We start from the raw sequence: 24,511 nt of genomic DNA, 5'->3' as shown, positions 1-24,511 counted from the left end.
ATTCAGCAATCACTTATGTAGTAATAACTTTTGCAGCAATAAGTTGCTAAACCACAGCTTTATTTTTTTTATTTAATAGATATTTATTAAGTCTAACCATGTTCACATTTCTAGAAAAGGGGAGAGAAGAGAACTGCAATGGATGAACACCAATTGTAAGTAATTGTACTGGAAACAAACCACGTCTGAAAATCCACCTGATAGGTCTTGGTTTCAACTTATGCCCCTTTCCATGCCTTTCGGTGAAGTCAGTTCAGCAACTCTTCTCTATTTTCAAACAAGCTAAATTTTCCTATTACCCTCCTCATTTCCAGATCCAAATTCCTTTCTGGGATACTTTCCCATTTGTCTTTTGAACAAATATCTAATTCCTTAAAGACTTTATATGGCATTTAAATTACTTTCAATTGTTTTACAATACTCAGTGGCACAGATATGGGGACAAATGTGCCCTTCTTGACTGATAGGGACTAGCGATAAAACCAAAGACAGCCACTCTACAACTCTGGTGTTATTCTGTGGTATGGAAATTTAGAGTAGTAAGGACTTTCTTCATTAAGTGCAGGAAGTTATTCAGAGGTGTTACATTCCAAGTTGTTAAATAGGTTTAGAAGTACTTCTACAAGCAGATGATTGATTAATTACATTGCAAATGTTCCGTGGAATTCCTTATCAGTCTTTTGTATTAAAGCTACTCATCCTTCCTACATATGTGACCTCATTTTTTTAATAATTTTCTTATTTTTAATTAACATATAATGTATTATTAGCCCCAGGGGTACAGGTCTGTGAAGCGCCAGGTTTACACACTTCACAGCACTCACCATAGCACATACCCTCCCCAATGTCCATAACCCCACCACCTTCTCCCTACTCCCTGCCCTCCAGCCACCCTCAGTTTGTTTTGTGACAGTAAAGAGTCTCTTACGGTTTGTCTCCCTCCTAATCCCATCTTGTTTCATTTATTCTTTTCCTACCCCCAAACCCCCCACGTTGCATCTCCACTTCCTCATATCAGGGAGACCATATGATAGTTGTCTTTCTCCGATTGACTTATTTCGCTAAGCATGATACCCTCTGGTTCCAAGTCTTCGCAAATGGCAAGATTTCATTTCTTTTGATGGCTGCATAGTATTCCATTGTGTATATATACCACATCTTCTTTATCCATTCATCTGCTGATGGACATCTGGGCTCTTTCCACGGTTTGGCTATCGTGGACATTGCTGCTGTAAACATTCGGGCGCACGTGCCCCTTCGGATCACTATGTTTGTATCTTTAGGGTAAATACCTACTAATGCAATTACTGGGTCGTAGGGTAGCTCTATTTTCAACTTTTTGAGGAACCTCCATGCTGTTTTCCAGAGTGGCTGCACCAGCTTGCATTCCCACCAACAGTGTAGGAGGGTTCCCCTTTCTCCACATCCTCGCCAGCATCTGTCATTTCCTGACTTGTTAATTTTCGTAGCTTTAATTTTTAAAATTAGAATTGGTAATGGGGAACTATATCTGTCAAATTCTATTTAGATACAAAGTATTTGAGAGATTGAAGACATTGACAGTTTCACAAATTTGATATTTCCAAAACAAAAAAAAAAATGTTTTACATCAGCCAGTTCTTCAGAACACTTTAAAACAAATCCATTTTTTAAAAAAATTAAGCATAGATGAGCAAATCAGATATTAAAATGTTTTATGTAAAACTCTGAAAAACTGACAACATATTCACATGTGTACTTTTGAAAAACTTATTTTGAAAGCTGTAAAGTCTATAATGTCTTTATTGTATCACTTTTATTATACCCAATTAATACTTTTAAAGATAAATATTTCTATGAACTAAAAGTTCATTACAGAATCTTATTAAGGGGCACCCAGGTGGCTCAGTCGGTTAAGCATCTGCCTTTGGCTCAGGTCACGATCCCAGGGTCCTGGGATCGAGCTCCGCTTCGAGCTCCCTGCTTGGCAAGGAGTCCGCTTCTCCCCTTCCCTCTGGCACTCCCCTTGCTTGTGCGCTCTCTCAAATAAATAAATAAAATGTTTGTTCAAAAACAGATAAAATAAAATCTTATCAAGAATCAGACTTGCTAGGGGCGCCTGAGTGGCTCAGTGGGTTAAGCCACTGCCTTCGGCTCAGGTCATGATCCCAGGTCCTGGGTTCGAGCCCCGCATCGGGCTTTCTGCTCGGCAGGGAGCCTGCTTCCTCCTCTCTCTCTGCCTGCCTCTCTGCCTACTTGTGATTTCTCTCTGTCAAATAAATAAATAAAATCTTTAAAAAAAAAAAAGAATCAGACTTGCTAAGTGTGAACTTCAAAAGTCGGTACAACACAAATGAAAACTGAAACATTATCTTAAGTGAAAGAAGTCAGTCATGAAAGACCACACACCTTATGGTTCCATTCAAATGAAATGTCCAGAATCAGCAAATCTATAGACAGAAATTAGGTTAGTGGTTGCCTAGGGCTGGGGGCATGGGTGGAACTACTAATGGGTATAGGGCTTCTTTCAGAGAGGTGACAAAAATGTTCTAAAATTGTGGTGATGGCTGCGCAATTCTGTGAACATACTAAAAACCATTGAACTGTGTAGGCTTTTAAACGGGTACAGCGTTCAGTATGTGAATTATGTCTCAAAGCTGCTTTTCTAAAAAGGGAGGGTTCAAAGAACAAGAGTTGCCAAAGAGCAGGAGATAAATATATCTTTTGACAGCTGCACAAAGATTCTTTTCCAAGGAATGTAAGGTCTGGAAAATGATTGCTAAAGAATCTTTTCTTCTGTAGACCGTGGATAATTGAGTGTAGCCATCCCCAGTTGAAACCAAAAGGAACAGAAAGCAGAGACAGCTATGAAAGAAAATCAGTGTGACTACCTAGATGATTTAAAGTCTTTTTTAAAAAATATATTTTCTTGGGGCGCCTGGGTGGTTCAGTGTGTTAAACCGCTGCCTTCAGCTCAGGTCATGATCCCAGGGTCCTGGGATCGAGTCCCGCATCGGGCTCTCTGCTCAGCAGGGAGGCTGCTTCCCTCCCTCTTTCTGCCTGCCTCTCTGTCTACTTGTGATCTCTCTCTGTCAAATAAATAAATAAAATCTTAAAAATATATATATATTTTTTTCTTTAACTTATTTTTATTTATTTGACAGACAGAGATCACAAGTAGGCGGAGAGGCAGGCAGAGAGAGAGGAGGGGAAGCAGGCTCCCTGACAAGCAGAGAGCCCGATGCGGGGCTCGATCCCAGGACCCTGGGATCATGACCTGAGCCGAAGGCAGAGGCTTTAATCCACTGAGCCACCCAGGCGTCCCTAAAGTCTTTTTTTTAAGATGTATTTATTTATTTGCAAGAGAGAGAGAGAGCGCGCCTGTGCAAGCAGTGGGTAGGGGCACAGGGGGAAGGAGAGGGACAGACTCACTGCTAAGCATGGAGCTAGAGCAGAACCAATCTCAGAACCCTGAGACCCTGACCTGAGCCAAAATCAAGAACCGGACGCCCAATTGAATGAGCCCCTCAGGCTCCCCATATAGTTTATTTTCAAAAGGGCTCCCCCCAGCTTGACTCCACGATGTAGCGAGCCTTGTGTGACAACGGGATGCATTGCGGTGTGAAGTACTAAAAGCAGCAACTGGCTCTGGGCAAGAACTCAGCTGATCAGCTGTCATTTATTTTACAAGCCAAGGAGCAAGCGGGGGAAGAGAAAGGTAACAGGCCAATTAAGCTCCTTAGAGGTACTAGAGATACCTAATACCCCATAACAAAAACAACAGTAAAGATAGCAGCTATAACCCCCAGGGAGGTAGAAAAAAAGTGTGGGTATCAGAACAGATTAGGGCAAAAGAAAATTAGTGTTCTGTATGCAGGCAAGAATCCTTATCAGTGATAAACAGCTCAGGACTAAGCCATTCATTAGGTTAATTGAAATGAATCAACAGAACTGTTAAGGAAAGATTCGGTAGGCGGTTGAATGGTGCCCCCCACCAAGATTCAGGTCCGCCGCAACCACCGAACATGACCTTATTTTGGAAAGAGGGTCTTTGCAGATGTAATGAGTGCAGATGAGGTCATGCTGGATCAGGGAGGGCCCTAAATCCAACGACTGATGTCTTGATAAGAAGGGAAGAGGACACACGCAGACGACCCAGGAGAAGAGGGAGGGACTGGGACCATGTAGCCACAAACCACAGAACCCCAAGGATCGTCGGCAACCACCAGAAGCTGGAGGAGACAAGAAAGGAGTCTTCGCAGAGCCTTGAGAGGAAGCATGGCCTGTCAACACCTTGATATTGCACTGCCGGCCTCCAGAACTGTAAAAGAATACATTTCTGTGGTTTTAAGCCCCCATGTTGTGGTACCTGATGTGCCAGCCACAGGAGACAGATCCAGATGCCTGAAGTTTGGCCCCTTGACCACCAGAGGGGGCTGTCTACCAGCATGTCCTGCATACACGTAAACCAGAGCCCAGGATAATTACTTAAGTTTACCGAGAATGCCGTACAGTGTTCAGACAATTTAAACACTTACATTTTTTTAAACACTCACTGATTTTTTTTTTAGATTTTATTTATTTATTTGGCATAGAGAGTTCACAAGTAGGCAGAGAGGCAGGCAGAGAAGGGGGGGGGTGGAGCAGGCTCCCTGCTGAGCAGAGAACACCCCCCACCCCTGAAGAGGGGCTCCATCCCAAGACCCTGAGATCATGACCTGAGCCGAAGGCAGAGGCTTAACCCACTGAGCCACTGGCGCCCAAACACTTACACGTTTTTAATGATGGTAAATAAGTTATAATTTATCACTTAAAAAATTACAACCATCTTGCTGGATAATCTGTAACCTTCGCAACAACTTGGCTAGGAGCTTTTAAAGAACGTCCTTGCCCTGCTGTCTTTTTGTACCCAGGAGAGGGTACCTGTAGGTTAATTCCCCCCAACAATTTCCCTCCCCAGAACAGGTGCATATTCTTTTTTTTTTTTCAGTGTTCCAAAATTCATTGTTTATGCACCACACCCAGTGCTCCACGCAATACGTGCCCTCCATAATACCCACCACCAGGCTCACCCAACCCCCCACCCCCTACCCCTCCCAAACCCTCAATTTGTTTCTCAGAGTCCACGGTCTCTCATGGTTTGTCTCCCCCTCTGATGCATATTCTTAATTTCAAAAGCCAGGGCCTAGGGCACCTGGGTGGTTCAGTTGTTAAGTGTCCGCCTTCAGCTCAGGTCATGATCCCGGGGTCCTGGGTTTGAGCCCCACTGGGGCTCCCTGCTCAGCAGGAAGCCTGCTTCTCCCTCTCCCACTCCCTTTGCTTGTGTTCCCTCTCTCGGTGTCTCTCTGTGTCAAATAAATCAAATCTTAAAAAAAAAAAAAGACAGAAGGTAATACTCTGTTACATATGTCCCAGAAATGTACAAGAATGGGGGTTTCTCCCAACCTTGGCAATTCTGCTCTAGAACAAGCAGTGAGGTAGGTCCCAAGGACAGAGCTAAGGACCTTAGACACACACCTCCTAGTGCAGGGAACTCACCATTGTGATGGATACTAAAGATCTCCAGTCTTCCAAAACTTCTCCAGCCAAGCATGGGCATAGTTGATTCCCTTCTCAGGCGTGGAGCCCAGCCTTTCAGACACCACACTTACGCTGGTTCATACCACACTGTGGGGAGAAGGTCTTACTCCAAGACTATGATGTTTCTAATAGGCAGCATCCCTTTTCCCTGAGTCCCTCTGAGCACCAAGCCCTGAAACCACAGGGATAGCCACCATGGTGTCCACAACAACAGTCCTTACACCCAGGCATATACTATTTGACAAGGGAGCCAAGAATACCCAGTGGAGAAAAGACATTCTCTGTTCAAAAAGCAGTGCTGGAGATGGAACTGGAGGGGATTATGCTGAGTGAAGTAAGTCGAGCAGAACAGAGAAAGACAATTATCATATGGTCTCACTTATTTGTGGAATGTAAGGAATAGCATGGAGGACATTAGGAGAAGGAAGGGGGTAGGGAATCAGAGGGGGAGACAAACCATGAGAGACTATGGACTCTGGGAAACAAACTGAGGGTTTTAGAGGGGAGGGGAGTGGGGGGATAGGTGAACCCGGTGATGGGTATTAAGGAGGGCACGTATTGCATGGAGCACTGAGTGTTTTACACAAACAATGAATCATGGAACATTACATCAAAAACTAATGACATACTGTATGGTGACTAACATAATAAAAAATAATAAAAATAAATTTTTAAAAATGGTGCTGGGAAAATTAGTCAAATGAAAAAAAAAGAAACTAGATTCCCATCTTATACCACTCACAAAAATTAACTTGGAAAGGATTAAAAGTGTGTAAGTGTAAGACTAGGAACCATAAGAAGAAAAGTAGGAGGAAAGCTCCTTGGCATGGATCTTAGCAATATTTCTTTTTATATGTTATCCAATGCACAAACAACAAAACAAAAAAAAAATGAGTGGGAATACATCAAAATAAAAATCTTCTGTCCAGCGAAGGAAACCATCAACAAGATGAAAAAACCTACAGAATGGGGAAAATATCTGCAAACCCTATAACCAATTAGAGGTTAATAACAAAAGTATATTAAAAAGTTGGGGTGCCTGGGTGGCTCAGTCGGTTAAGTGGCTGCCTTCGGCTCGGGTCATGATCTCAGGGTCCTGGGGTCGAGCCCCACATCGGGCTCCCTGCTCAGCGGGGAATCTGCTTCTCTCTCTGCCTCTGTCTGCTGCTCTGCCTACTTGTATTCTCTACCTGTCAAATAAATAAATAAAATCTTTAAAAAAATTTTTTAAAGTATATTAAAAAGTCATACAACTCGATAGCAAAAAAAAAAAAACTACTAAAAAACAAATAATCCATTTTTTTTTAATGGGCAAAGGATCTGAATAGACATTTTTCAAAGAAGATATACAAATGACTAACAGGTACATAAAACAGGTACCAACAGGTGCTCAACATCGCTCATCATCAGGAAAATGTAAATCAAAACTGTGAGAGACCACCTCACAACCTCCAGTTATAAGATGAACAAGTCTTGGCAAGGCAAGGCACACCATGCTGACTACAATCAACAATACTGTCTTGTATATTTGAAGTTGCTAGGAAATAGATGGTAAAAAGATTCATCGCTGGAAGAAAGTAGGTGATGGACATTCATTAAACTTAGCATGGTGATCATTCCACACTATATACATGCACCAAATCATTATGTTTCACACCTTAAACTTACACAGTATTATACGTCAGTCTTCCTTAGTGCCTCCTGGGGCAAAATCCCCCCAGCTCTCTCAACCCGCACTGGGAATCAAGTGATCAAGGTGTCAATCCTGACTCTTCTTTGCCCCCATAGTCCACACACCATCAAGTCCTATTGTTTTATCTCCCAAAATAGATCTCAGACCTATGCATGTGCCTCCATCTGGACCACCACCCCTTAGCTACCACCAGATCCTCCCTGGACGGCTGCAAACAGTTTCCTGACTGGCCCACTGCTTCTACTCCCGCTCTAGCCAACCCATTATACAAACTGGAACCCAAGGAGCCTTTTGAATTATAAGTGGATCAAAGTAATACCTCCCCTTGCTTAAGCTCTTCAGTAGCACCCACATGCTTAGAGGAGAGTCCAAGTGCCTCACCACAGTCAACAAAGTCTTGCATGATCTGTCCTGCACAGCTATGTGACCTCTGTTGCCATCATTTGCCCTTTGCATATTATGGTGCAGCCACACTCCCCATTAGGGTCTTCCCAGAAGCAGTCCTTGAGACAAGGATTTTGATTCAAGTAGATAATTCGAGAGAAGATCCCAGGCAGCGTGGGGAACGAGTGGGTAAGTGAAACCAGGCGTATTAATGAGTGGATTACCTCTGTGAACAACTGGGGCTCAGCTCCGCTGGGGACCCTCTGTGAGGTCATACCTCCAAGTCATCCCAGTTCAGAGTGAAGAAGGTGGGGAGTTCATCCACCATGTCCCATCTATCACTGTTGAAAATCATTCTGGGGATGTAACTTCCCAGTGCTCTGTCAGGTGCCCATCCAGGGCTGGGGAACACTCTTTGGAAGACACAGGACTGTGACCACCTGGATAGACTGAAGGGACCTGGTTAGAAATCCATCAGCTCCTTCAGTGTACAGTCCTCACACCAGCTCCCTTCTACAAAATGTAACCAGTCTGGGATGAGATGAGGCGCTTGGGCCAGAATGTTGATTAACGACATCATTAATACACGCGACTAGATTCTACTGACATTTTCTTCACAGCAAGACTTTCTCGTTGAATTAAGCACTGCATACTGTGCACTCTGGAGTAAGCTCCTTACCATGTCATAGTCTGGCACAGAGCCACAGACTGGTGCTTTCAATAGCCCTGTAGGTTAGCCTCTGTGTGTTGCTAGAACATGTCAGGTTTATGATCTCTGTCCTCACCATTCCCGCTGGCTGAAGTCACCTTCCCCTGGCTCCTGCCCAGCCTTCGGATGGTCAACATGGTCCCACAACAGGAAGGCCTCCCTGACTACCCTTGTAAAATACTTACCAACCCCCTATCCTTGGTCTCAGCACCCTATTTGTCTCCTTCAAGGTGCTAATCACATTCTAGGATTTTGTTGGCTGGCATATTGTCCATCTCCCCACTTGAATATTTATGTTCAATGGGCCAGCCAAGTGGCCTGTCTCCTTTGCCATCATATCACCAGCACCAAGCACAGGGTCAATGCTCAAGAAACATGGAATGGATGAATGGGTGAATGGATGGATGGATGGATGGATGGATGGATGGATGGTTGGATGGAGTCTGCAACCAAATCCATTTATGGGATGTCTTCCTCCCATCAGAAGGTACCTAGTGCTGATGTACCCTCCCCCTGGTGTCAAGCAGGAACACAGTTCCCCCCCGCTCAACACTGTGCTCCCACAGAAGACCCCAAGTTGTAGCTCACCCACGGTGATAGCCACATCTTGATGACAGTGCCCCCACATCCGAACTCCCAAGCCCCCTCCTCTTCTCCATCCCTGAAATGTAGCATACACAACACCTTTGGAGCAGGCTACCCTTGTGGTTAAAACCACTGGCTTAGGAATTAGACACGCAGCTTCAACCCTCAGGTCTGCCCCTGACCAACTGGGTGCCTGGGTGGTTGAGTTCACCCCTGCGAACCTCGACTTTCTCACCAGAGTTGTTGTAGGGATTAAAGTAGATCCCTTGTACACAGCAGGGTTCTTCAGCCTGGGCATTAGTGACAGTTCCAGCTGGGTAATCCGTTGTCAGGCGCAAGACTGGGGGTGCTGTCCTGCATATAGTAGGGTGTGTAGCAGCATCCCTGGTCTCCACCCACTTGATGCCAGCTGCAATACCCCCAACATCATGGGACAACCAACACCGGTCTCCAGACATTGTCAAATGTCCCCTGGGTGGCGGACCCCAAATCACTGGTAGCTGATAGCCACTGGCATAGAGTCTGTAATACAGTACCAAACAAGTTCATTGCACGTCATACCTCAGTTTCCTTACCTGTAAAGTCGACATAAGAATGGTGCCTAATTCACAGATTGGTACGAGGGGTAAATGAGACAACATAAAGGAGGAAAATGGGTAATATAACACAAAGGAGTAAATGAGATAATACAATGTACAGGCCTTAGCAGAATCCCTCGCACATGCTAGGGCTTTTAAAACAAAAGGCTACTGGGGCGCCTGGGTGGCTCAGTCTGTTAAGCGTCCAACTCTTGGTTTTGGCTCAGGTCATGAGCTCAGGGTTGTGAGATCGAGTCCGGCATCAGGCTCTATGCTCAGCACGGAATCTGCGTGAGGTTCGATTCTCTCTCCCACTCTGCCCTTCTGGTTCGCTCATTCTCTCCCTCTCTCTCTCTCTCTCTAAAATAAATAAATAAATAAAACCTTTAAAAATAAGTAAACATGGGGTAACTGGGTGATGGACATTAAGGAGGCCACATGATATAATGAGCACTGGGTGTTAGAGAGGACTGATGAATCACTGACCTCCACCTCAAACTAGTAACACACTGTATGTTAATTAATTGAATTTAAATTTTAAAAATATTGGGGGAAAAGCGATAAAAGAAAAAATAAGCAAAAATAAAACAAAGGGCTATATGTGAGGGGACAGATGTGTTAATTAACTTGATTGGGATGATCATTTCACAATGTGTATGTATATTAAATCACACTGTATACCTTTAAAAATGTGTATGTATATTAAATCACATCGTATACCTTTAAAAAAAATCTCACTGCACACCTAAATACGTACAATTGTTGCTTGCCCATCATACCTCCACAACGCTGGGGGGGGGGGGAAGAAACAAAAATGTGATGTTTTCCGTAAAGAAAAATAAACAAAAACTATTTTTAATCATAAAAAAATATTCTACGTTGGAGCTCAGTAAAGCTGGGAAAGGGATAGGATCCCTTGAGTCTTGGGTAGTTTAATAGAAATAAGACCTGAATGGACCTGCTAGTGGCACCAGCCCTGGTCCTGGTCCAGATAATAATGTAGTCAAGAGAAAATTCAACCGGAAGTCTGAAGACCTGCTTTTCATCCTGGAGGCCTTCAAGAAAGCGGAATGTGCACCTCCGTGATCACTGCAGCGTTATTCACAAGAGCTGAGAGGTGGCAGCAACCTAAGTGTCCACTGGCGGATAAAGAAAATGTGGTGCGGGACGCCTGGGTGGCTCAGTCGGTTAAGCATCTACCTTTGGCTCAGGTCATGATCCAGGGGTCCTGGGACTGAGCCCCATATCAGGCTCCTTGCTCAGCAGGAAGCTTGCTTCTCTCTCTACTCCCTCCCTCCTACTCCTGTGCACACTTTTGTGTGCATGTGCATAAAAAATAAAATCTTAAAAAAGAAAACGTGATGTATACATACAACGGAGTATTATACAATCTTAAAAAAGAAGGGAACCCTGCCAGGTACCACAATGGGGATGAACCTTAAGGATATTATGCCAAGGGAAATAAGCCAATTGTAAAAAGACAAAAACTGTCTGATCCACTTGCAGGAGGGCCCTAAAGTGGTCAAATGTGTACAAACAGCGGGGCGCCTGGGTGGCTCAGTGGGTTAAAGCCTCTGTCTTTGGCTCAGGTCATGATCTCAGCGTCCTGAGATTGAGCCCCGCACCGGGCTCTCTCCTCAGCAGGGAGCCTGCTTCTTCCTCTCTCTCTCTGCCTGCCTCTCTGCCTACTTGTGATCTCTGTCTGTCAAATAAATAAATAAAATATTTTTTAAAAAACGTGTACAAACAGGAAGTAGAATGCGGTTACGAGGGGCCGGGGCACAGGAGGGAACAGGGAATTGTTCAAGGGGTACAAAGTTTCAGTTACAAAAGATGAAAACCTGTTCCCCAATATGCACATGGTCAATGCTGCTACACTGTACACTTACAAATGGTTAAGGGGCGACAGCTTATGTTACGTGTTCCTTACAACAGTAAATATATATACATACATATATATATATATATATATATATATTTTTTTTTTTTTTTTTAAAGAAGAAGAAGAAGAAATAGAGTCATCCCACAACTGCTTAACCTGCCTCCTGCCTGCCTGGTCACACCTTGCCGGGACCTGGGATGACCCCATGGTCCGCAGGCAGGTGCACAGCACAGAGGACAGGAAGGCGGTTGGGGGGGGGGGCACCGCAGAGCAGGCAGCGCTGCCAGGATTTGCCTCCCCACCCCCACCACCCACCTGGCACTCAACAGCCCCACGGTTCTGCCCCTGAACCACTTCACCGTGCACTCCTGGGAAGGGCAGGGCCGAAGACCTAGGGATGAAGAGGAGGAGGAGAGCGGTTACCAAACTGCATTGACTTCTTCATTGGTCTCAGGAATCTGACCTTAATCTTGCTTCCAGAAAGACAATGGGCCCCATTCCTGCCCAGGCTTGCCTCAGCATCCCAAGTGTTCTGAGAAGCTGAGGGAGTCAACAGGACTTCCTTGAAGCCAAGGCTGGAGGCAGGTTCTCCTCATCTCCTACCTCTGCCTACGTTGCTACCTGCCTCCAGCAAAGCAGTGTCAGCAGTTGTGACCATGCCTAGCACCGCTCCTGTTTCTAGCCAGACCTCAATACGGACCTGTAAGTGCCCGGATGTGTTGGTTTTAGAGGACTGTCTGCTTCCCCTTGCTGGAGGAAATAACAGCAAACAAGTCTAAAGGGTTCCCATTTGCACCTTTATAATATTAAGTCATTCAACCCATATACCGGTCCTAAGAACTGAGCACTGTAATTGCTCCTATTTTACAAACGGCCACACTGAGGCTTGCCCAAGACCACACAGCCAGGAAGCAGCAAAGCTAAGAGCTGCTCCATGGGGGCAGGACGCTTTCCCCTAACTGTTTCATTCCTAAATATGCCTGGAACCTAACTGATATTCAAATATTCCACAGAGGGATGCAGATGAATGAATGCCATGGACACCCAGTCCCCCAGGTGAAAACGTGCCTTTTGGAGCAGAACCATGGACACACCATGCTGCTGGGGAATACTTTGATTCTGACCCTAATGATTTAAGAAACACGAAGGGAGGGGCGCCTGGGTGGCTCAGTGAGTTAAAGCCTCTGCCTTCGGCTCAGGTCGTGATCCCAGGGTCCTGGGATCGAGCCTCACATCGGGCTCTCTGCTCAGCAGGGAGCCTGCTTCCTCCTCTCTCTCTCTCTGCCTGCTTCTCTGCTTACTTGTGATCTCTGTCAAATAAATAAATAAAATCTTTTAAAAAAAAAGAAAAAGAAAAGAAACACGAAGGGATAGTAGCCTGAGTGCAAAGGCAGCTGGAGAAGAATCACAGCTGTAAACACACACACACACACACACACACACACACACACACACACACACACACACACACCAGAACCCCTAACTCTTCGGAATAGGTACCCACAGCTACTGAAATGATGGCCGCTTGGATCAGGCCCAGGAGTTTGCCCTTTACTTCTGCTTTTGGTTGACACAGACCACCAACCGACTCAAGTTTTCCACGAAACAGATGATGTCAAGCTTCTTGTTCCCTTTCATTCATTCTTCCTCAATCTTCAAAAACGTGTCAAAGCTTTTTTTTTCCCCAGACCAGTCCTTTTCTTTAAGAATGTGTTCTAGATGCCAATCCTCCGTGTGATGCTGTGCTGGGTACCAGGAAAGGGTGTTTTCCTGACATTCTGGAGGTGGTGAGGCAGGAATCCTCAAAGAAAACTCTATCCGTTTCCAATGGCTGCCAGCACAAATCCGCACAAACGCGGTGGTTTACAACAACGCAAGTTTACCATCTTACAGTCATAGAGGCAGTGCGCCCTAAAGTCAAGATGTCAACAGAGCTGCATTTTTTCAGGAGGCTGGGGGTGGAGGCGGAGTGGAGGTTTGCTTGGTTTTTCCAGCTTCTGGAAGCTGCCTGGCTTCTGGCTCCTTCCTTGGTCTTCAGAGTCAGCAGTACAGCATCTCCCAATTTCCCTCTCTCCCCTCTGTTTTATCTTTCATCTCTTCTGGCTCTGAGCTCCCTGCTTCCCTTTAATAAGGACCCTGGCAGGACCGGTTGGCAGGGACCCCTGGCTAGCTCAGTCAGTACTGCATGTGACTGGTGGTGGTTGTTGCTTTTTCATTTAATTTTATTTCTTTTCAGTGTTTGCATGTGACTCTTGATCTCAGGGTCGTGAGTTCAAGCCCCACATTGGATGTAGAGGTTACTAAATCATAAAATAAAATAAAATACAATTAAGGATCCTGGGGACTACACTGGGCCCACCAAGATAATCCAAGATAATCACCCCATCACAAGGACCTTGACTGAATCACATCTGCACGTGATGTGATTGGTCTCGGTGAAGTAAAGTAACATTCAAGGTTCTATGGATTAGGACATGAACCCCTGGGAGCATTGCTTCGTCTATCTACCACAATAACCTGTGCCAAAGCTTTTCTCAGCTTCTCTCTTTTGAAAACACTTTTTCGAAGATCATGTCGCTTTTAACCAATCAACCCACTGTGCTACTCGAACCCACTGAGCAGGGAGCCTGGCCTGTGGCTCCATCCCAGGACCCTGAGATCAAGACCTGAGCTGAAGACAGATGCTTAACCCACTGAGCCACCCAGGTGCCCCAAGCATACAACTTTTGATCTCAAGGATTGTGAGTTTGAGCCCCATGTTGGGTGTGGAGATTACTTAAAATATTTTTTAAAAATGTTTTTTAAAATAACTTTTAAATACGAGCCAGAGAAGATATCAATAAGCAAATTAGGAAGTATCTTAAACTGATTAAAATTGAAAAGTCAACATATGAATATTTATGTGATGCTACCAACAGCAGTACTTAAAGGGAAATTAATAGGACCCTAGGTCCTAATAGGGTGGTTCGGCTGGTTAAGCATCTGATTTTTTTATTTTGGCCCAGGTCATGATCTCAGAATCATGAGATCGAGCCCCACATAGGGCTCCCCCCTCAACATGGAGTCTGCTTGAGATTCTCTCTTTCCCCCACCCTTTCAAAAAAAGATAAATAAAAATAAAGGGAAATTAATAGCCCTTAACGCCTATAGAAAAGAAGATCTCAAATTAATGACCTTAGCATCCATGGTGAAAAACTAGAAAAAGTAAACAAAACCCAAGGTGAGCAAAAGAAAGGAAATAAAGGTTAGAATAAAATTATAATTGGAAAAAAATAGAGAAAAATATCAGTAAAACCAAAAGATGTTTCCCTGAGAAGGGAAAAAAAAACCCATAAAATCGATAAACCTTTCCCCAGGCAGAGCAGGAGAAAAAATATGAAAGACACAAATGACCAATATGAGGAATAAGGGAGATGGCATCACTATCAATATTAAAAGGACTAGTCAGAGCACATCATGAACAACTTCATGTCAAAACAATCCACTTAAATGAAATAAACAAATTTTTTGAAAACCACAAATTGACCTCACTCAAAAAGAAATAGAAACCCTGAATAGCCCGACATCTTTAAAATAAAGTTCTAAATAATTTTTAGAGGGGGAAAAAACTGCAGGTTGAGCCACAGTAGGGGACCACACAGGAAGAGCCCACCTTTTTTTTTTTTTAAAGGACATGTGCTTTTTTTTTTTTTTTTTAAAGATTTTATTTATTTATTTGACAGAAAGAGAGATCACAAGCAGGCAGAGAGGCAGGTGGAAGCAGGCTCCCCGCTGAGCAGAGAGCCCATGCGGGGCTGATTCCAAGACCCTGAGATCATGACTTGCTGAAGGCAGAGGCTTAACCCACTGAGCCGCCCAGGTACCCTGAAGCCCTGAGCCCACCTTCCTGACCGCCCTTGTTGATTTGGAGAAGGTTGGAGTCAAAGTGACAGAGGCAAGCAGCTTAGCCAGCTCCGCCTGAGAAAAGCTGAGTCATAATGAGGTCCCAGCTCTCCAAAAAATTTAAGCGTCACTAATCAAACACCTTCAGATTACACTAAAGAAGGGGGGGGTCCTAATTGCCTATGCAGACCTCGACACACCTGGAGATTCATTTTCATTTGAACTTTGTGAATGCACAGGTTTCACTGGGAGGAAAAAATATATCGATATCCATCCTCCTTGGACAAACTTAAAACTCAGACACTTGGCACCCACAGGAGTTATGTAAGGTTTAAGTAAAAACATTCCAATAAGAGGCTTGGCACACAGCAAGAGCTTCATTAACACTCCCTCCCCCTTGGGGGCGCGCTGGGAATCACACCCAGAGATGAACCCTACCCCCACCTGTGAATCCACTCATAAGACCTTTTTTCTCTCATTCTTTCCTGAGTTTAAGCAAAAAGAGGGAACTATGACCACAGAAGCAGTTACCGTGTCTAAATAATTTCATCGCATTTGAGGAAACGGCAAACATTTTCATTTTGCTGTGGATGGTAGGCGCACGCCCAAGAAAATTACTCAGCCCTTGTTTTTCTCGTTTAGGGGTTTTCCTAAAATAGTTTCTTCGATCCAAATGCAATGCATCTCTAGCACCCATCGACTCATCACCATCCGCTTTGGCTTTGGGAAAGCTACCACCGCTCCAGCCCGCAGACCACCGCTCGACTCGGGGGCGGGATCCAGAGCTCGCAGCTCGAGGGAAGGGGCGGGCCCGGGAGCGGGCCGTTACGAAACCTTCGGGAACAGACCGCCACTCCTCGCAGGGGAGGGACCAAGGGCTGGGGCCTCGTTCTCTAGAAGTCGCAGCACTGAATCCCAGAACTCAGGGCTCTGTGGCTGCTCTGTGTCCGCGCCTCTGCAGCGCGCTCCCCGGTGGCCCACAGCCCCGTCCGCTCTCCGAGTGCCTCCCCCGGCCATGTCGTCCTGCAGCCGCGTGGCGCTGGTGACCGGGGCCAACAAGGGCATCGGCTTCGCGATCGCGCGTGACCTGTGCCGGCAGTTCTCGGGGGACGTGGTGCTCACGGCGCGGGACGAGGCGCGGGGTCGCGCGGCCGTGCAGCAGCTCCAGGCCGAGGGCCTGAGTCCCCGCTTCCACCTGCTGGACATCGACGACCTGCAGAGCATCCGCGCCCTGCGCGACTTCCTGCGCAAGGAGTACGGGGGCCTCAACGTGTTGGTCAACAACGCGGGCATCGCATTCAAGCGTAAGTCGCGGGTGGGTCCCTGGGCGCGCCACGGGTTCGGGGCAGAGAGCCGCAGGCAACCCCCACTCGCCTACTAGAGTGACCGCGGAGCGCAGCGCCGGCTCCTCAGGACGCTCTCAGCACTGGCGTCGCGCGGCTGGTTCGCTTTCCACGGAGGCGCCGGAGCCGTTCGCTTTGGCGCAGGGCGGACGGGGCGCAGCCCAGGGCCCTCCCCGAGCGGTCTGCTGTTGAAGTTTGCCAGAAAACCGGCCTCCTGGGAGGGGGGCCACGCCCTGCTAAGCTCATCAGCTTTCTGTCCTTGCGAAGGGTCTCCGAGCTCCCTTGGGGCTTTCGCTTTCCTTGAAAGGGTGAATTCATAGATGCCCGGAGGCATCTGCTCGGGACAGGAAATGAATCGCGGAGACACGACGGGCGCGCACTGTGCACGTTAGTGGACTTGAGATTTTGTTTAATGGAGAGCTTTGATAGGCTCAGGCAGAAAGGAAGCGAGCCTTGTTCCCTCCCCCGGGCATTTAGGTTTGTCATCAAACATACATTTTAAGTGGGATTTTAAGTAGCATCTTTGGAGGGGGGAAAAAAAGTCAAAGAGGTTACTTTCTCTGTTGCTCCATTGAGAAAATTAGTTGAGCTGCCTTGTGTTGGGGGTAGAAATAGGCCAACCTCATTTACCAACCTAGTGGGGAAGAGACACCCAAGAGACAACAAAACTAGTGTGAGGCCTCGATTGAATCCCGCCCCGGCCTTGACCCCTCACCGAGGCTGTGCATCCGCACCTCCAGCTCAGCCTGCGGGCTGTCTGGGAGCGCCGGCGGGAAGGGGCAGACCCCTGCTGCAGCAGACCTCGGCGGCCGGTGGACGGGTTGGTGGCTGGCTGCTCCTCTTCCAGGAACACAAGTCGGCTGGAAGCCCCCGCCCCCTCCACAGTGTGGGCCGTGCACGAGCGGCACCTGCGCTAAGGCCTCCTGCCACACCTGCTGAATCACAATTTGCGTTTGAACAGAATCCGGAGGTGCGTCCCATACCCGGTCAGGATTGAGCAGCGGCCGGGAAAGCCGGGAATTCCCAAAGTGGGGCCAGACCAGTAGCTGCCACATCACCTGGGAACGCGTTCGAAAAGCGCATTCTGGAGCCCCACCCCAGACCTTCTCCATCCCCAACTCCGGGGGGGTGGAGCCCAGAACTCTGTGTTTTAACCCGCCCTGCAGGTGCTTCAGAGACACGCCTGAACTTTTGAGAACTACCGACCTAGGGGTCTAAAAATCGTTTTAAAGTTAGCTTGTTTTTCTTGTAGTTAGAGATAAGATGCGCTTGTTGTGTACATTTCAGGGGGTAAAGCGTGACTTTGTTTCCTTCTCTTTTTGGAAGCGGATGATCCAACGCCCTTCTACATCCAAGCTGAGATAACGCTGAAGACAAACTTTTTTGCCACAAGAAATGTCTGCATCGAATTACTGCCGATAATAAAACCTCATGGTAAGTCCAGCCACGTGGATTGTCACGTTGTAACCCTCGACAAGAAGTAGGCCGGGGGGCTGTCCTTCAGGAGTGACCTAGGGATGCCATTTCTCTGTGTGGGGGACACAGAAAACTGCACTGTTTTCTCCTAAGCATTCACCTGCACATTTCAGCTTTAAAAGGCATATGGTAGGGGCGCCTGGGTGGCTCAGTGGGTTAAAGCCTCTGCCTTCCGCTCGGGTCCTGATCCCAGGGTCCTGGGATGGAGCCCCACGTCGGGCTTTCTGCTCCTCGGGGAACCTGCTTCCTCCCTCTCTCTCTGCCTGCCTCTCTGCCTACTTGTGATCTCTGTCTGTCAAACAAACAAACAAATAAATAAAAATCTTTTAAAAAATAAAAATAAAAAATAAACGGCATATGGTACATGGCAAAGCTCTTTGGTGCCAAGTCACAAATTCAACCCTAGAATAATAGGGAAGTCCCCAGGGGCCTCTTGGCCTCTGAGCAGTCTCAGGGTCCTTCTCAGCTCCCCAGGGTGGTGGGGCCACCCTAGTCTCTTTGGGGGCCTGAGGGAAGGCTCTCTCTCTCTTTTTTTTTTTTTTTAGCATTTTTATGACTTTCCCCATGTTCCTTTCTTCACTTCTTCAAGCTGATGCAGAACCTCCCAGAGAAGTTTATTACAGAGTATCTTACACTCCCAAGTATTCAGTCAATAACCTTTATGACTTTTTCATTACTTTTCCCACAAATACTGGAGGGTCTACCCTAACCCAGGGTGCTGGGGACACAGTGGGAAGCTCCATGGACAGGGAGAATCCTGACCACAGAGCACTGAGTCTAGTAGAGCAGACTGTAGTTGAGGACGGGTGGCGGGGGCAGAGAAGGCTTCCCTGAGGGCTCCCTTCCCCCAGAAAGGCAACTGGGACTCTTAGGAAGAAGAACTCTGTGGTTCTTATTAGAAATGTGCTTTTCTCGGACAATTATCATACGATCTCACTAACAGGTGGAACTTAAGAATCAAGGCAGAGGATCCTAGGGGAAGAGAGGAAAAAAATGAAAGAGGACAAAACCAGAGAGGGAGACAAACCAGAAGCGACTCTTAATCATAGGAAACGAACTGAGGGTTGCTGGAGGGGAGCGGGGGTAGAGGAGTGAGGTAACTGGGTGATGGACATTGGGGAGGGTATGTGTTGTAATGAGCACTGGGTATTATATAAGACTGATGAATCACAGACCTGTACGCCTGAAACAAATAATACATTAAAAAAGCTTCCAAATCTCAGACAACCAGTCAGACTAGAAGGAGCAGTGTCTAGAATTGCTTTCCTTTTCCTGTTATGCATGCATTTTTAATTAAAATAACTGCATAATAAAAATGTGCTTTTCTCAGTTTAACATTTTGAAGAAAGATGATCTCTCATGCAAATATCTCAAAAAAATCTAAAAAGATGCATGGTGAGAGTTGCACCCAAACTCCTGCCCCTACTTGCTCAGTTCCTATCCCCGAGCTCTACAGGCAATTCCCTTTATCCTTTCCTAGTGGGTTGAGCTCCCACTCAACAGGCAGAGTGGCAGGTACTGGCTGAAGAAAGCCTTGGGTCCGGGTGCACGGAGATGGTGAGTGCCCAGGGCCAAGGGGATGGAGGTTTGTTTTGTTCTTTTTTTTTTTTTTTTTTTTAAGTAGACTCCGTGGAGCCCAACTTGGGGCTTGAACTCATCATCCTGAGATAAAGAACTGAGCTGAGATCCAAGACTTGGACACTTAACTGACGGAGCCACCCAAGCATGCCCGCAGGGTGGAATTTTTTAATGCAAATCTAAATGCTTATTTTTTTGCTCTCTCTTTTTTTTAAGATTTTTTTTTTTTTAATTTATTAGACAGAGAGATCACAAGCAGGCAGAGAGGCAGGCAGAGAGAGAGGAGGAAGCAGGCTCCCCGCTGAGCAGAGAGCCTGATGTGGGGCTCGATCCCAGGACTCTGAGATCATGACCTGAGCCGAAGGCAGTGGCTTAACCCACTGAGCCACCCAGGCGCCCCTTTTTTTTTTTTTTTAAAGTTTTTTTTTTTTTTTGCTCTCTTTTTTACACAAAGAGAACATTAAGTATAAAGTTTGCTGCTTTGCTTTCTTAGTATATCTGGGACTCTTTCTAGATCAGGATAGAAAGCTTTTTTTTTTATAGCTGCATAGTATTCCATTGCAAGGGTGCCTTTTACCAAGTGTCTGAAGTCTTCCCTCAAGGGGCTTTAGAATCCTAGAATTTGAAAGCTGCACGTTATTAAAGAAACCTTACATTCCTGGGTCTTCATTTTACAGAGAAGGAAACTGAGACGCAAAGATGTGAACACAAGGGGTGCCTGGCTCGCTCAGTGGGTTAAGGCTCTGCCTTCAGCTCAGGGTCCTGGGATCGAGCCCTCTCTGCGCAGCGGGGAACCTGCTTCCCTTCTCTCTCTGCCTGCCTCTCTGCCTACTTGTGGTCAGTCTCTCTCTCTGTCAAATAAATAAATAAATCTTAAAAAAAAAAAAAAAGATGTGAACAGACAGGTAGTCATAGAGCTGGAAACAGTATTCAGGTTTCCTGACTTCACCCCTCAACTAAATCAGGATAATTAGTTCCAGGGAAGGGAAGGATCATAACGCCAAATGATTGCAAACCAAGCCTTTTTGAAAGATAAAAGGTGGCTGTGGGGAGGGTGAGGCTCAGGCAACAACCCAGAGCAAGTGATGACTGGCTTTAACCAGTCCTCCCAAAGTAGGAATCTGGTTTACAACACACTGAGAATATTCGTGATTTTTCGGTAAAACTCAGTGTTCACCTGGAGGGCAAAAAGCTGAGGATTATTGCCTCCTGGTTGGTAGGGAATCATTTCCCCCCCCAAACAAAACTGACTTAAAAGCCACATTTTATTTAGTGTTACGTTATCTTTAAAGAAAGTCATCCCTCTTCCTCATTTAAGATTCTGAGGGACTAAGTTAATCAAGTGTTTTCCCACTAGGGGGAGCTACTTGCACACTCTTTCTAAGAAGGGGGGTAGGGGTGGTTTCTGGACCAGTGGGCCCCCTCGGCCCTCAGCAAAGGGGGGTGTGGGTGCAGCCTTTCTTAGGGCTGATTGGAACCATCTGGCTGTAGAGACAGTCACCCCTTGGCCTCTCCCAGAGGTGTCCCTGAGATCAGAGAGGACATCCCTTACAAGCTTTTGATTTCCACCAAAGGCGCAGAGTGGCTTCTGTAATTGGTGTTTCTTTTCTCCTTTTCCTTTTGAATTCAATTCCTTGTGGCAGCCAGGTGATTAAGAACAAAGTCGTTTAGAAAGTAATGGAGAGGGGCGCCTGGGTGGCTCAGAGGGTTAAAGCCTCTGCCTTTGGCTCAGGTCATGATCCTGGGGTCCTGGGATAGAGCCCCGCGGCGGGCTCTTTCCTTGGTGGGGAGCCTGCTTCCTCCTCTCTCTCTCTCTCTGTCTGCCTCTCTGCCTACTTGTGATCTCTCTCTGTCCAATAAATAAATAAAATCTTTAAAAAAAAAAAAAGAAAGTAATGGAGAACACGTCATCAAAGTAGTAGTAGTATTCCGGGCCAACCTATTGAAGTGAATCTGATTTTAAGACAATCACACCTGGGATGTCCAGGTGGCTCGGTCGGTTAAGTCTCTGCCTTTGGCGCAGGTGGGTCCTGAGATCAAGCCCCCCACATCGAGCTCTCTGCTCAGCAGGAAGTCTGCTGCTCCCTCTGCCAGCTGCTCCTCCTCCTGCTTGTGCTGTCTCTCTCTTTGAGAAATAAATAAAATCTTTTTAAAGATGGTGAATGAATGCCACTCAGAAAATGCAATAAAATCCAATTAACCTGGTGCACCTGGGTAGCTCAGTCAGTTAAGTGTCCAACTCTTGATCTCAGCTCAGGTCTTGACCTCAGGGTTGTGAGTTCAGTCAAGACCCATGTTGGGCTCCATGCTCCATAAGTAGGCATGGAGCCTACTTTAAAAAAAATCTGATTATCCTGTTGGATGCACAGGAAATGGATTCAAGATAATATGTAAGAAAAGAACTCCCTAAATGTGGTGGTGTTTGATGTTGGATGAACTGTATAAATTAACACATTTTCTGGTTTTGGGAATTTCCACCAATACTTCAAATTATCTTATAGTTTGGGGCCTGCATATTTTTTTTTATAGACCTAACGGTATCTTTAGTAGCTGTGAATTGTTGTTACTATGAATATTAACTCATTAATTACATTATATTTACTTTTTGGCTATGGGCTAAAAAAAGTGATGAAAATCAAAACTGGGATGGAAAATCAACCCACACCACGTGTGAAAGTAGCCATCGTTAAGGATAGACAAGGCATTACCTCACCCTGATTTCTGGTACTTGGAAATAAAGAGGTGGCTACCCTTGGCCCTAGGAAACTGTGCAAATCAAGAAATAGCTTTAATCCTCAGGGTGAGGTGCCGTCTCAAGGAAAGCAAGCTCACAGGCACCTGGAGTATTTGTGGGTGCAGAAGGATGTCTTTATAAAAGCACCTGGTGATTTCACTACAGACTTACTCCTCCTCACCTGATGAATAATCACTACTCTCTAGCCCCTGTTGCTGATGGGAATGCATCCTTCCCTTTGGGGGAAGAGAGCATGAAATAAGGTCAAAACCCACTGGTGCCTTCTAGAGTCTTTTTTTTTTTTTTATATCGGCAGTTAAACCTGCCGTATGAGTCAGTTACACATTGGGTATTGTTCATGTGTGACATGCTTCCGTGTTTCTACTGTTCTGTTTCAGGCAGGGTGGTGAATGTTAGTAGTTTAGAGGGCTCAAAAGCTCTTGAAAATTGCAGCACAGATCTACAGAAGAAGTTCCGGTGTGAGACGCTCACGGAGGAGGACCTGGTGGACCTCATGAAGAAGTTTGTGGAGGACACAAACAATGAAGTGCATGAGAGGGAAGGCTGGCCCAACTCGGCTTATGGGGTGTCCAAGCTGGGGGTCACGGTCTTATCGAGAATCTTGGCCCGGCGTCTGGATGAGAAGAGAAAAGGTGACAGGATTCTGCTGAATGCATGCTGCCCGGGGTGGGTGAAGACGGACATTGGCGGGGCTCATGGCCCCAGGACGGTGGAGGAGGGAGCCGACACCCCTGTGTACTTGGCCCTGTTGCCCCCAGATGCTACCGAGCCTCATGGCCAGCTAGTCCATGACAGAGTCGTCCAAAACTGGTGAAGGTCTGCTTTGGTGCTTAATAAATGTTTGCGGAATGAATGAATGAATTCTGTTGCAGTCTGCTTCTGTTTCTGTCCTTGGGGAATGTCGATTAAAATCTCCCTCGGGGGGCGCCTGGGGGGCTCAGTGGGTTAAAGCCTCAGCCGTGGTCCAGCCATCCCTCGATGATTCTGCATTGTTAACTCCCTAAGGATGTGATTTATCCCGTGTCCATAGTTCTGCAATCCTACTTTGTATCACATTCTGTTTCATTATATTTGGGCGTATTTTCATTGGTTCTTATGCAGTGGTATGGCTTGAAAGACTCAGGGAGAATGTCTTTTTTTCCATTGGGGTATGATTTCTCCCGGACTGGGGTTTTCACTTGGGTTTTGCGTTCTGTGTTGCCAAAAGGTTTGCAAAGTTGCTCTGCACCTTCTTTCAAATTGTTCCTGCCTGGGCAACTTTTTCCAGACCATCTCTTTGCTCTGACACATACAGATACCTTCTCCCTGACCTATTCCTGCTTCTCTCTGGGCTACAGCCCAGGGTGACTCTTCGGATGCCTACCTGAGCCCCTTTTGTAGTCTCTGATGATAAGCAACTCCACATCCACTGCTTTCAAATGGGATTGGTTTTGTAATCTGCCTCCTGGCTTCTGGTTATACACTGTAGGAAAAGGACTTGGAAATTAAAGAATCTTATGAAAGAAAAGTATAGTTGTGAAGAACGTTAGCTAGGAAGTGAAGACCTCAAAAGGAATGGCTAGCCAAACAACAGAAACACAACAGGTGCATGACGGACAAACTACAAAGGAAAGAGACCACAAATTTACCAAGGTTATGATGGAGAGTTCACCGTGAGATAAAGCAATGTTGTCACTTGATTAGAACCACAAAGATCATGTCGTATCACCTGACGACAGCATTGCAGAAATAAAGGATAAGACTATCTTCCTTCTGAGAAGCTGCGCAGTATGGAAATGCTCAAGGTTTATTTGGGGGAACCAGGACTCTGCAGGTAACCCTGTTATTTCTGGTCTATCACAGCATGCAAAGTGCTTCTGGACTCTCCAACCTACCGATGGCAGTGGGGCAAAGTGTCATTTAGCTCTGACAACCCACACCTCACTGCTTCATCCACTTTGGGTGGAGGGACATCTGAATCCCACCCAAAATGCATCTCACTTCCTTTAGCCATCTCTATCTTGCCTGATTAAATCCAGTTTGCTCTTATATTTGTCTAGGACCATAGCTCCCAAGACATTTTAATGACTTCTTGTCTGGCTCTAAAA

General features: G+C 46.1%; 1 protein-coding gene across 1 annotated transcript; it reads left to right on the top strand.

The window, feature by feature from the left end:
- Positions 1-16,112: 16,112 nt before the first annotated feature.
- LOC125094716 (carbonyl reductase [NADPH] 3) lies at positions 16,113-23,285 on the top strand. The gene is made up of 3 exons (XM_047720175.1): positions 16,113-16,576; positions 17,942-18,049; positions 22,802-23,285. The coding sequence occupies exons 1-3, from the start codon at positions 16,288-16,290 to the stop codon at positions 23,236-23,238; spliced, it is 834 nt and encodes a 277-aa protein (XP_047576131.1). The 5' UTR covers positions 16,113-16,287; the 3' UTR covers positions 23,239-23,285.
- Positions 23,286-24,511: the final 1,226 nt, after the last annotated feature.

This window comes from Lutra lutra, chromosome 1 (genome assembly GCF_902655055.1).
Source record: "Lutra lutra chromosome 1, mLutLut1.2, whole genome shotgun sequence".
Classification (NCBI taxonomy): Eukaryota; Metazoa; Chordata; class Mammalia; order Carnivora; family Mustelidae; genus Lutra; species Lutra lutra.
The sequence above is the reverse complement of the archived record's forward strand: the minus strand, read 5'-3'. Positions and strand labels throughout refer to the sequence as shown.